This window comes from Procambarus clarkii, chromosome 32 (assembly GCF_040958095.1).
Source record: "Procambarus clarkii isolate CNS0578487 chromosome 32, FALCON_Pclarkii_2.0, whole genome shotgun sequence".
Lineage (NCBI taxonomy): Eukaryota > Metazoa > Arthropoda > Malacostraca > Decapoda > Cambaridae > Procambarus > Procambarus clarkii.
In genome coordinates this window covers 13,944,120-13,957,144 of record NC_091181.1, presented here as the reverse complement: position 1 = coordinate 13,957,144, position 13,025 = coordinate 13,944,120, and the positions used below count along the sequence as shown (strand labels likewise).

Sequence of the window (13,025 nt, the reverse complement as noted above, 5' to 3'; positions counted from 1 at the left end):
TACTGTAGTTTGATTGGCTGCATATATATTAATTTAATAAACCCCCCTAATGTGTAGAGGATCGATTTGTGAGATTATGAGATTATTGCAGAAATACAGTCCACTTATTATTATACAAATTGCTATCGAAGTATATAAATTAACGTAAATATAAATTCATATAAATTAAATAAATATAAATCTCACAGGTCGGTTCCCACAGACGTACTGCTCTCTTCACTGCATCATAATTATTGCATTCCTCGAGGTCAAGCATGTTGTAAGCCTCGCGAGCTTCACCTGTGAGCCTACACTGGACCAGCTCCGCCCACTCTGCTCTCGGCCACTTCTTCAAGGTAGCTACCCCTCTCGAAATGGTCAAAGAAGCCCTCAGCTTCTTTAGGCACAAAGACCGGTAAATCATGCTCTCGTACCCGGCGGTCCTCCTGCTGTAGGGGTGGGGGTGGGGCTAGCCCTAGTTCAGCCTGCTTCAGCTCAACCTCTCTGTTGGCTTCAATCTCTTGCCGCTTCAGCTTGGCTTCCAGCTTGCGCTCCTCCCGTCTCAGCTGTGCTTCTCGTTCTTCATGCTTCAGCTGTGCTTCTTCTCTCCTCAGCTGTGCTTCTCGTTCTTCACACTTCAGCTGTGCATCTCGTTCTTCACGCTTCAGCTCTGCTTCTCGTTCTTCACGCTTCAGCTGTGCTTCGTGCTCACGTTCCCCCCTGTGCAGCTGTGCCTCCAGCTGCAGCTTCATCATCTCCAGCTTGACGCCGCGCCGGCTGCCGCTGGATCCCCTACTGTTTCCACCAATGTCTAAATTCTCCCTTGCAGTGGCAGGTGTCTGTGGCCGTTCCTCCCTTGAAGCCTCATCCCGGGCCTTGAGCCGTGCCACAATCTCAAGCCTCCTTTCTCCCACTTTGGAGGATCTCAACTGGATTCCAAAGTGGTCAGCTATTAAATGCAGCTGTGCTTTGGTGCAATCCTCCAGCACCTGTTCATCCCTGGTGTCAATAAACCTTGCTACCTTCTCGTCCTCCATACTTGTGCTATGAGTAAATACCTGTTACCTGTACCTAATACCTTTGGCCACCATCAAGCACCACAATCGTAATCGTAATCCTGGCAAGGTCGCCAATGTCGGGGTGTCTCTCTCTCTAGCCAGTCACCACCAAGTATTAGTAGTGAAAAACGTTACTTACTGTAGCTCCCACGGGTCTGCACTCGATCTTCACGGTGCCACTGTTCACCAGGAGAGTCTCTCAGTCTTTCTTCGGTTGGCCTCATAACCTTAAGACGAGTGAGAACACGATCACTTAACTTGATCATGTGCCCGCTCCGACAGAGGGCTCTACCACTCACTATAGGTCACCAACTGGTGTTTACCGTGTCCAGTAACACCTCAGTGGAATAGTAGTAATATAGTAGTGGCCCCAGGGAATACTAATCAATTTTTTAACAGGTAAGTACATGTTTAAATCACTCACTCTTAGATAGTCTCAATAGCAACAAGGTAATGGAGGGTTGACACAAACACAGCAGTGGTTTTGTAGTTTACTTAAAAAATTAAAGAATCATAACTCTGCATCAACAACATGGCAAAGGAATAAATGAGCAGCCTTCTCTCCGCCTCTTCACAATTCTGGAACACTCCGGGAATGGCAACACTCCCAGTTGACGTGCGTTCCCACGCTCCACATGCAGTGTTATCGAACGTTTGGCAACTCGCGAGATGCCACGCCCACTCACACTCCTCACACTGCTCACTTCCTCACTATACTCACACTATTGGCGTGATGTGCCTATTATTCCCTCGTATTCACAGTATATCACAACACTGGCATAATCACAGTTAACCACTAGACATATGAATATATTATTTAATAACTCCAGTATATATAGTTCACTTTATCAATATATATAATAACGAGGTAACTCTAGGCACACAGCCTTACACTATTAAATTGTATTTATATATATATAACCTCTGGCACGAACTTATAATATAAATGACATGTAAATATAAATGTCCTCGTCACAGTAATCTCTTCATCAAACCACAGGTGCAATCACACACCAAATATATATCTCGTGAGAGCTCTATAGCATCTCCCTTCACAACTGTGTCTTACGAAAAACATTGATATTGGTGAGCCCTGCTCACGACATAGAAGATTCTCTGGCTAATCGCTAACTAAAGGGGAACGGGAGGGAAAACTGAATTACCTACTTCCACCATAAATGATGTGCACTCGTCCTCTGTTGAGGGTTGAACTGAAGCTCCTGGTCCTGGCTCACGACTTGCTGTTGGGAACACCCCCACACACACTGATGCTCTTCCCAGGACCTCAACCAACACCCAAAAAACGCGTCTTCTCCGTATTGCTTCTCTCTGCAGGCTCCGTGCTCCTCCACATCCTCTTGAAGGGTTGGAGTCGGTTTCCTGGCCTTCGCTTCTTCCTCAAAACTATGTCTGCAGTCCTTATTCTCGGCTGCAGTCGTTCACATTCCCAGCTAGTTTGTTCTTCTTCCTCACGGTGAACTGGCCCAGCCGCTACGTCATCACCCGACCGGTGAACCTATACAGTCGTCCCTGACGTCACTGCCTAGGCTTCACTCTTGCTAAGCACCTGTCACTGGAGCACTTGTTGCTCGTTTCCCGTCAATTCCTTCTTCTGTCTGCCTCACAGACTTCAGGAAGACCTCACAGGATGGTCGCAGACCACTGATGATGCGTATATTCACCGGAGTGGGGAGAATACTGTCAGACTGACAGGACCCCCCTATCGCACGTCCGCCCTTGACGACGTGTCGTATCTAACTCCTCGTGCCATGGGGGTGTACGGCCCAGACCTACCTCCTCTCGTGATGTCACACATGCCAGGGGCGTTTCTCATTGGCTCCCTGTACCACGTCACCGTTCTTGGCCAATCTAATGCTACTGACGTCATAACATTTTGGCGCGAAAACGTAGGAGTCGGCGCCATCTTGGGGTCCAAAAGGGCCTAAGCCACTGGCCAAAATGACTCTTACAGCTGGCGTGGGATAAATATAAGGGGTGGGTCACCGTCACAGTATATATATATATATATATATATATATATATATATATATATATATATATATATATATATATATATATATATATATATATATATATATATATGTCGTACCTAATAGCCAGAACGTACTTATCAGCCTACTATTCAAGGCCCGATTTGCCTAATAAGCCAAGTTTTCATGAATTAATGTTTTTTCGACTACCTAACCTACCTAACCTAACCTAACCTAACTTTTTCTGCTACCTAACCGAACCTAACCTATGAAGATAGGTTTGGTTAGGTTAGGTAGGGTTGGTTAGGTTCGGTCATATATCTACGTTATTTTTAACTCCATTAAAAAAAAATTGACCTCATACATAATGAAATGGGTAGCTTTATCATTTCATAAGAAAAAAAATAGAGAAAATATATTAATTCAGTAAAACTTGGCTTATTAGGCAAATTTGGTCTTGCATATTAGGCTGAGAAGTGCGTTCTGGCTACTAGGTACGACATATATATATATATATATATATATATATATATATATATATATATATATATATATATATATATATATATTATTAAATATGACCGAAAAAGTAAGATTAATAATTCTAACACGAATTTTCTCAATCTTTCGTACATTACGCTTCACTGTTGGAGGTAAATCAAAAATCAATTCTCCAAAATTCATTTTTATTTCTAGTCTGACGCGACACGGGCGCGTTTCGTAAAACTTATTACATTTTCAAAGACTTTTAGTTCACAAATACACAACTGAATAGAACTTACGTATCTCCGATTTTATATCTACATTTGAGTGAGGTGGGAGGGGTGATGTGGCATTAACACAAAACAGAACAAAAGGGGATATTAATAGGGTATTAAAAGTATCAACACAAGACAGAACACAAACAATGGGTATTGAATAGAAGTGTTTGTAGAAAGCATATTGGTCCATATTTCCTGATGCTTCTATATTGGAGCGGAGTCTTGAGGTGGGTAGAATATAGTTGTGCAATAATTGGCTGTTGATTGCTGGTGTTGACTTCTTGATGTGTAGTGCCTCGCAAACGTCAAGCCGCCTGCTATCGCTGTATCTATCGATGATTTCTGTGTTGTTTACTAGGATTTCTCTGGCGATGGTTTGGTTGTGGGAAGAGATTATATGTTCCTTAATGGAGCCCTGTTGCTTATGCATCGTTAAACGCCTAGAAAGAGATGTTGTTGTCTTGCCTATATACTGGTTTTTTTTGAGCTTACAGTCCCTAAGTGGGCATTTGAAGGCATAGACGACGTTAGTCTCTTTTAAAGCGTTCTGTTTTGTGTCTGGAGAGTTTCTCATGAGTAGGCTGGCCGTTTTTCTGGTTTTATAGTAAATCGTCAGTTGTATCCTCTGATTTTTGTCTGTAGGGATAACGTTTCTATTAACAATATCTTTCAGGACCCTTTCCTCCGTTTTATGAGCTGTGGAAAAGAAGTTCCTGTAAAATAGTCTAATAGGGGGTATAGGTGTTGTGTTAGTTGTCTCTTCAGAGGTTGCATGGCTTTTCACTTTCCTTCTTTTGATGTCTTCGACGAAACCATTGGAGAAGCCGTTATTGACTAGGACCTGCCTTTCCCTACAGAGTTCTTCGTCGACTTGCTTCCATTCTGAGCTGTGGCTGAGAGCACGGTCGACATATGCGTTAACAACACTCCTCTTGTACCTGTCAGGGCAGTCGCTGTTGGCATTTAGGCACATTCCTATGTTTGTTTCCTTAGTGTAGACTGCAGTGTGGAAACCTCCGCCCTTTTCCATGCCTGTTACATCTAGAAAGGGCAGCTTCCCATCCTTTTCAATCTCGTAAGTGAAACGCAGCACGGAACTCTGCTCAAATGCCTCCTTCAGCTCCTGCAGATGTCTGACATCAGGTACCTGTGTAAAAATGTCGTCAACATACCTGCAGTATATGGCCGGTTTCAAGTTCATGTCGACTAAGACTTTTTGCTCGATGGTACCCATGTAGAAGTTTGCAAACAGGACACCTAGGGGAGAACCCATGGCGACCCCATCTACTTGCTTATACATGTGCCCATCCGGGCTCAAGAAGGGTGCCTCTTTAGTACAAGCTTGGAGTAGTTTCCTCAGAATATTTTCTGGTATGTCAAGAGGAGTACAGGCTGGATCACGATACACTCTGTCGGCTATCATTCCGATTGTCTCGTCCACAGGTACGTTGGTAAACAGCGATTCTACGTCCAACGAGGCTCTTATCCCTGTGGCCCGTGTGCCCCGCAGTAAGTCAACAAATTCCTTTGGAGACTTCAGGCTGAAGGCGCAAGGAACATAAGGAGTCAGCAGGCCGTTGAGTCGCTTCGCCAGTCTGTACGTGGGTGTGGGTATCTGGCTAATGATTGGCCGAAGTGGGTTTCCAGGCTTGTGCGTCTTGACATTTCCATACGCATATCCAGGTTTATATTCCCCAATGATCTTTGGCAGGTGGAGTCAGGATTTCTTGGCGTTCACAGTTTCGATCAGTTTGTTGACCTTTGCTTTTAATTCGGCTGTAGTGTCCTTCGTTACCCTTTGGAACTTAGTTTGGTCAGAGAGTATGATGTTCATTTTCGCCAGATATTCGTCTTTTTTAAGAATGACATATATTGGCGACTTGTCACCTCTCCTGACAACTATCTCCTTGTTCTCACGAAGGCTTTTAGCTGCCGCTTTAAGCTCGGGGGACAGTATGGTGCTTCTGTAGTTGCCTCGATTCTTTCCTCCTTCTGCAATAAGTTCTGCTTGTAAGGTATCTTTGGTAGTGACTTCCAGAATTTCCAACTCTACTTTCCGGGCCATCTCACTCGGTCTGGACATAACATGACAGTTTATGCCCAGATTTAGGAGAGTGACTTGGTCCTCAGTGAGGTTAATTCCTGCAAGGTCATGTTATGTTATGTCCAGACCGAGTGAGACTTCAGGCGCCTTCAGCCTGAAGTCTCCAAAGGAATTTGTTGACTTACTGCGGGGCACACGGGCCACAGGGATAAGAGCCTCGTTGGACGTAGAATCGCTGTTTACCAACGTACCTGTGGAAGAGACAATCGGAATGATAGCCGACAGAGTGTATCGTGATCCAGCCTGTACTCCTCTTGACATACCAGAAAATATTCTGAGGAAACTACTCCAAGCTTGTACTAAAGAGGCACCCTTCTTGAGCCCGGATGGGCACATGTATAAGCAAGTAGATGGGGTCGCCATGGGTTCTCCCCTAGGTGTCCTGTTTGCAAACTTCTACATGGGTACCATCGAGCAAAAAGTCTTAGTCGACATGAACTTGAAACCGGCCATATACTGCAGGTATGTTGACGACATTTTTACACAGGTACCTGATGTCAGACATCTGCAGGAGCTGAAGGAGGCATTTGAGCAGAGTTCCGTGCTGCGTTTCACTTACGAGATTGAAAAGGATGGGAAGCTGCCCTTTCTAGATGTAACAGGCATGGAAAAGGGCGGAGGTTTCCACACTGCAGTCTACACTAAGGAAACAAACATAGGAATGTGCCTAAATGCCAACAGCGACTGCCCTGACAGGTACAAGAGGAGTGTTGTTAACGCATATGTCGACCGTGCTCTCAGCCACAGCTCAGAATGGAAGCAAGTCGACGAAGAACTCTGTAGGGAAAGGCAGGTCCTAGTCAATAACGGCTTCTCCAATGGTTTCGTCGAAGACATCAAAAGAAGGAAAGTGAAAAGCCATGCAACCTCTGAAGAGACAACTAACACAACACCTATACCCCCTATTAGACTATTTTACAGGAACTTCTTTTCCACAGCTCATAAAACGGAGGAAAGGGTCCTGAAAGATATTGTTAATAGAAACGTTATCCCTACAGACAAAAATCAGAGGATACAACTGACGATTTACTATAAAACCAGAAAAACGGCCAGCCTACTCATGAGAAACTCTCCAGACACAAAACAGAACGCTTTAAAAGAGACTAACGTCGTCTATGCCTTCAAATGCCCACTTGGGGACTGTAAGCTCCAAAAAACCCAGTATATAGGCAAGACAACAACATCTCTTTCTAGGCGTTTAACGATGCATAAGCAACAGGGCTCCATTAAGGAACATATAATCTCTTCCCATAACCAAACCATCGCCAGAGAAATCCTAGTAAACAACACAGAAATCATCGATAGATACAGCGATAGCAGGCGGCTTGACGTTTGCGAGGCACTACACATCAAGAAGTCAACACCAGCAATCAACAGCCAATTATTGCACAACTATATTCTACCCACCTCAAGACTCCGCTCCAATATAGAAGCATCAAGAAATATGGACCAATAGGCTTTCTACAAACACTTCTATTCAATACCCATTGTTTCTGTTCTGTCTTGTGTTGATACTTTTAATACCCTATTAATATCCCCTGTTCTGTCTTGTGTTAATGCCACATCATCCTTCCCACCTCACTCAAATGTAGATATAATATCAGAGAGACGTAAGTTCTAATCAGTTGTGTATTTGTGAAGTCTTTGAAAATGTAATAAGTTTTACGAAACGCGCCCGTGTCGCGTCAGACTAGAAATAAAAATGAATTTTGGAGAAGTGATTTTTGATTTACCTCCAACAGTGAAGCGTAATGTACGAAAGATTGAGAAAATTCGTGTTAGAATTATTAATCTTACTTTTTCGGTCATATTTAATAATATATGTCTACAGGAAAGACTGCTACCAAAATATACTAATATATATATATATATATATATATATATATATATATATATATATATATATATATATATATATATATATATATATATATATATATATATATATATATATATATATATATATATATATATATATATATATATATATATATATATATATCCCTGTCTTAATGTACAGAATCTGTGGAGAATGGAAAGCTAGAAGTGATGGCAGTGGCAGTTGATGTTATGATGGCAAGAGTGTCGCCTGATCAATGTTCCATCTTCTTTGTAGTGGATGGAAGCTTCTCACTCAGCAGGATCTTAGCGGTTAGTGTAACGTGATTTATAAGTAACAAAATATATGTCAATTCTATCATTCAATGAATATATAACATTATAAAATAAAGTTCTTGTTTTTAACACAATTATGTTTTTTTTTAAGGTAATGGATTGGTCAGTAGCTCCCTGGGGCGTTGCAGTGTTCGAGGTGGCAGCAGACTGCCAGGACGCAAACATCTCGCAGACGGATCTGTCCCTGGTTGTCAGTGAGGCTCAACGGGTAAGTCACTCATGTTACTGCTGACGCATGTAAGTCACTCTCACATTACTGCTGTGAGTAGGTCACTCTCTATTACTGCTGTGAGTAGGTCACTCTCACATTACTGCTGTGGGTAGGTCACTCTCACATTTCTTCTGTGAGTAGGTCACTCTCTATTACTGCTGTGAGTAGGTCACTCTCACATTACTGATGTGGTTAGGTCACTCTCACATTACTGCTATGGGTAGGTCACTCTCACATTACTGATGTGGGTATGTCCCTCTCACATTACTGATGTGTGTATGTCCCTCTCACATTACCGATGTGGGCAAGTCACTCACATTACTGATGTGGGCAGGTCACTCTTGTGGTATTTCTTTAACTTCTGGCTCCCTAAAATAAGATACTAACTAGCCACTAGGAAACTGTTGTTTTCTTCTTAGGGTAGTGGACTGCATTTATTCTGTTTACTAATTGGCTCAGTTTTCACTTTTTTCCTACAGAAATGTGGCTGCATAAGTGCCTATGCGATTTTGCTTCCATTTAGTTGTTACATTTTGTTGCTGCTTTGGCTTTTTACTGTTATTTTGTATATTTTTTGTTTTGTCCAAGGAGACTTGAGTGGTCTTTCTATGAGGTCTAAATTTGTTGTGTGTCCTCAGACTGGTGACAACTGCCATCAAATATCTCTTGAAGAGATAATATGTCCTTTCTGTAGTGTGAGCACTTTATAGCCAATATATCTTCAGGTATTTTATGCTGAATGTTGAGTTTTAAACTCCATTCAGAATGACCTACATTAACTTTAGTGCCAAGTGCATTAATTAGAGATTCTACCTCAAGCCTGAAACTTTGCCAGGAATCAGATTTGTTACTGGGGTGGAGGGTGATCAATTAGCTTATAGTAAAAGTTTGTGATTGCCAGTTCTGTGTTAGAATAGTTATCTTTAAATAACTGAATTGCAACCTCATAATTGGCGTCTGTTAAGGTTAAATTTTTTATCAGAGCTCTCGCTTCTTCTTTAAGCTGACCTTTTAGATATGAGAATTTATTTTCCTTACTTATTGATGCCTCTAAATTTAGGTGTGTATAAAAAAGCTGCCAGAAACATTCCCAGTGTTTGTCATCTAGCACAGTTAAAGAGGGTAGACTTAGATTTGGAAGCTAGGTTTGTGGCATCAAATTTGATGCAACACTTGCAGTTGCATTAGTGCTTTTATATTGCACAATTACATTATAATTGGATCTATTGTGGCCTGGTTATGATCTCCATACTGGACCATGGCGTACATAATATCCTCCATATCTGTACCTGATGTTTTCGCATCTGCTAGTAAAGCCAATTAAGTTTCTAATTGTCTTTTTACGTGTTCAAATTTGGCTTTAGCCACTTGGCAATATGTTTCAAGTTGTATATAGTCTACTGGTGCTTGATTAGACAAATCCTCACATTTCTTGATCAGTCTGGTGAGATGGCCTCTCAGACATACTAATTTTATCCTATGTGCTTCCAGAGTAGTCATAATTAGTGATTAACTGATCTGGATGTGCTCACTTAGTTAAAATTATTGTCTTAAGGCTAAGTGTGTTTTTTTGTGTTTGTGTTTATTTTGATGACTAACTCTTAGACCGCACAATACATATATATATATAGATGATTTGAGTATCAAAACCGATACCGCGCAATACATTAATAACTGTTTTCGTGTCTAGCGCTATAATATAAACGCCCAGCGTGGGATCATCGTGCGAGGCGCACCCGACCATAAACAAACGCCACCTGGGAAAAAAATCCAGTGTAGGCCGCCATTGTGTACAGGCCTCAGTTACCTGGCGGACACCATGGAGAGCACGTCAAGTTCCAACGACCAACCCCGCTCAACAAGGCATTCCTTGCGACCTCTGACCGAGGATGAAATTAATAAGAATTTGTACCCGGATGGTGATGATTCTGATATTGAGGATTCTGACTTTGATTATGACTACACACAGCCCTCAGATGTGGATACGATCGACGATGAGTGTGAACATGCTGACTCTACCAGGGCTAGGCCTAGCATCTCGCCCATGCCTCCACGCCCTCACTCGACCCCACTTCGTGCCAGACCACACAGTTCATGTGCTACCTTGCAGGATATTGATGTTTTGGTCGACGAGTCTGAGAAAGGTGAATCATTTTCCGGTTTTAGTGACTTACAATCGGAAAATGGTTTCGGTGCTAGTGTCAGTGGAGTGTGTAGTGTGGCCAAGCGACATTTTGTGGCATCGGCAGCATCTGGCCCAGCCATGAGGCACCGCATGGCAACACATGGGGACTTTGATGAACAAAGACCCTCAACATCAAGTAATTTTCCGTCACCGTCCCTGCCTGCCCCTATTGTTGCTAAACCTGCTTCAGCTCCTGGTAAACGGTTTCCCTGCCGTGGTGCTGCTATTTTCTCTCTAAAGACACCAGGTGTTTTTGTGTTGAGTGATGGGACAGATTTTGTTCCACAAATTCCTGTTTTTGATAATTCAGATGTTGGAATTACAGACCTATTCGCTGATAAAGGTCCCGATATGTGTGAAATGGACTATTTTACTGCATATTTCGATGAGCCGCTCATAGAATATATTGTTCAGGAAACGAACAAATATGCGGCTGATCTCATTGATGAGGAGTTCTCTGATTTTTCACGCTTACAGCGATGGAAAGATACGACAGGGGGTGAAATGTATGTGTTTTGGCACTGTGTATGTTGATGAAACATTGTGTCAAACACGAACTCGACCATTATTGGAGCAAAGACCATACTGTTCCAACACCAATGTTCGGCAAATATGTCTCGAGACCGATTTTCGATAATCCTCAGGTGTCTTCATTTTGCAAATGATGAGTACAGAGATTTCAATGTACCAACCCAGAAGCTGGTGATTAACGAATCCCTTATGCTTTTCAAAGGACTTCAAGCAGTATATTCCTTCCAAACACCACAGATTTGGATAGAAATTCTTTGTACTATGTGACTGTGAAACTGGAATGGTGTTACACATGATACTGTATTCAGCTACATATGCAGACATTCCTGCCAATGACTATCATGGCTTCTCAGGTAGTGTGGTGAAGTCACTGCTTGCACCATATCTGAACAAGGGTCACATATTATACACAGATAACTATTATACCAGTCCCTTGCTAACTAGGTTCTTGCTTGATAATAGAACTGGCGTGTGTAGCACACTGAAGGCAAGACGAAGAGAAATGCCTGTGTTTTACACTGCTATGCAGGTTGGTGATTGCGAGCTAAGAAAAACCAGGTGCAATGCTTTCAATGCTTTTGCGGTGGAAAGACACGCGTGAAGTGAACATGTTGACCACCATTCACCATGATACAATGATGGACAGTGGCAAGGTGAACAGAACAACAAAACAAATAATCTATAAGCCAGATTGTGTCTTGGACTATGACATCAACATGCGTTTCGTGGATAAATGTGATATGATGGTGGGGGCAGTAGAGTGTGTGCGGAAAACAATGAAGGGGACCAAGAAAATGTTTTTCCACCTTGTTGATGTAACAATGCTGAACAGTTACAATATGTATCTGGTCAAAACAGGTGGTAAACGAAATTTCCCTGCGTTCACTTTTACAGTAGTAAACACAATTACTAGTGAAGTTTGGCAAAGTAATTCCTGGCATACAGAGGCCCATTCTGAACCCGGTATTGCACCATGCTCCAGCACACATGCTCGCTTTCAAGGATGCCTTTGTCACACACAATCTAAGGTATTTACCACCAACTGCAAAGCGTGCTGTTGGCCAGTGTGAGTGCATTGTATGCAAGACAACAACCAAGAGGGAACAGAAACGAAAAATGGTGATGTTGTAGTCGTGTTGATTTAGGGGCGACGACGATCGTGGGATCGGATAGGCCCCGGCGTACCCGTTAAGGGTGAATCGCAAAGCCTGGAAAGGTGGAACGCCAATCCAAATCGCAAAATGAGTGACGCCAATCACTAGAAACTAATATGCCATACGGCAAATAAACGCACAGTCAGGCAGATGATTGGGGAGACCCAGGAGTCCCTCAGGGTGACAAGCACCGGCCCCGCTCCACACAGAGAACACCAGGTAGCAAAACCAAAACTGCCCCCAACTAAAACGCAAAAAGTCATCCAGTGTCCTCCGGTAGAGCAGAAGCCAGCCGCCCACCACGACCGTGGGCACACCAGGAGCCCACCAAGACCCGCCAACCCCCGGCACCTCTCGGCCAAGCCGGTCCCCGAACACTGTCACCCTGCCGGGAGAACCAGCCAGAACACGTCCCCCCCAAAAAAATCTATCAACAATCCTGTAACCTAAGGCGATATGTGCGCCAGGCGTCGTACAACCGGACCGCTGAAAAGGGATGCCAAACGGCAGTAGCAAAAAAACGCGAAAACAAGACGTGATCAGGTGTCCCCCAGGCAGAGGAGGTATCCAGACATCCGCTCGGCTTCAAGGTTGAACCAGGAGTCCCAAAAATGGTGATGACATGTTGCACAGCGTGTCAGGTCCCTCTGTTCTATGACAAATGTTTTGACGAGTATCACAGTCTTGATGACTTCTAAATGTTCAAGACTGGTGTAAAATCATGTAAATACAGAATAAGTGGGTGTAAATATTGAAAATAAATCATAAGAAATAGTATATTTTATTGAAAAATAAGACATTTTTGTGCAAATAATTGTGACAATAATATGTGGATATATTATACATTGACAATAGTTGTATGATAATAAATCGTTA

At 42.8% G+C, this 13,025-nt stretch overlaps 1 protein-coding gene across 1 annotated transcript; it reads right to left on the bottom strand.

The window, feature by feature from the left end:
* Positions 1-287: 287 nt before the first annotated feature.
* On the bottom strand, positions 288-1,016 carry LOC138370433 (uncharacterized). The gene has a single exon (XM_069334793.1). It carries the CDS (start codon positions 1,014-1,016, stop codon positions 288-290), a length of 729 nt encoding a protein of 242 aa, XP_069190894.1.
* Positions 1,017-13,025: the final 12,009 nt, after the last annotated feature.

Bases quoted from the DNA above. Each gene is read 5' to 3' on its own strand.
- LOC138370433 (XM_069334793.1), bottom strand. From the start codon at position 1,016: ATGGAGGACGAGAAGGTAGCAAGGTTTATTGACACCAGGGATGAACAG.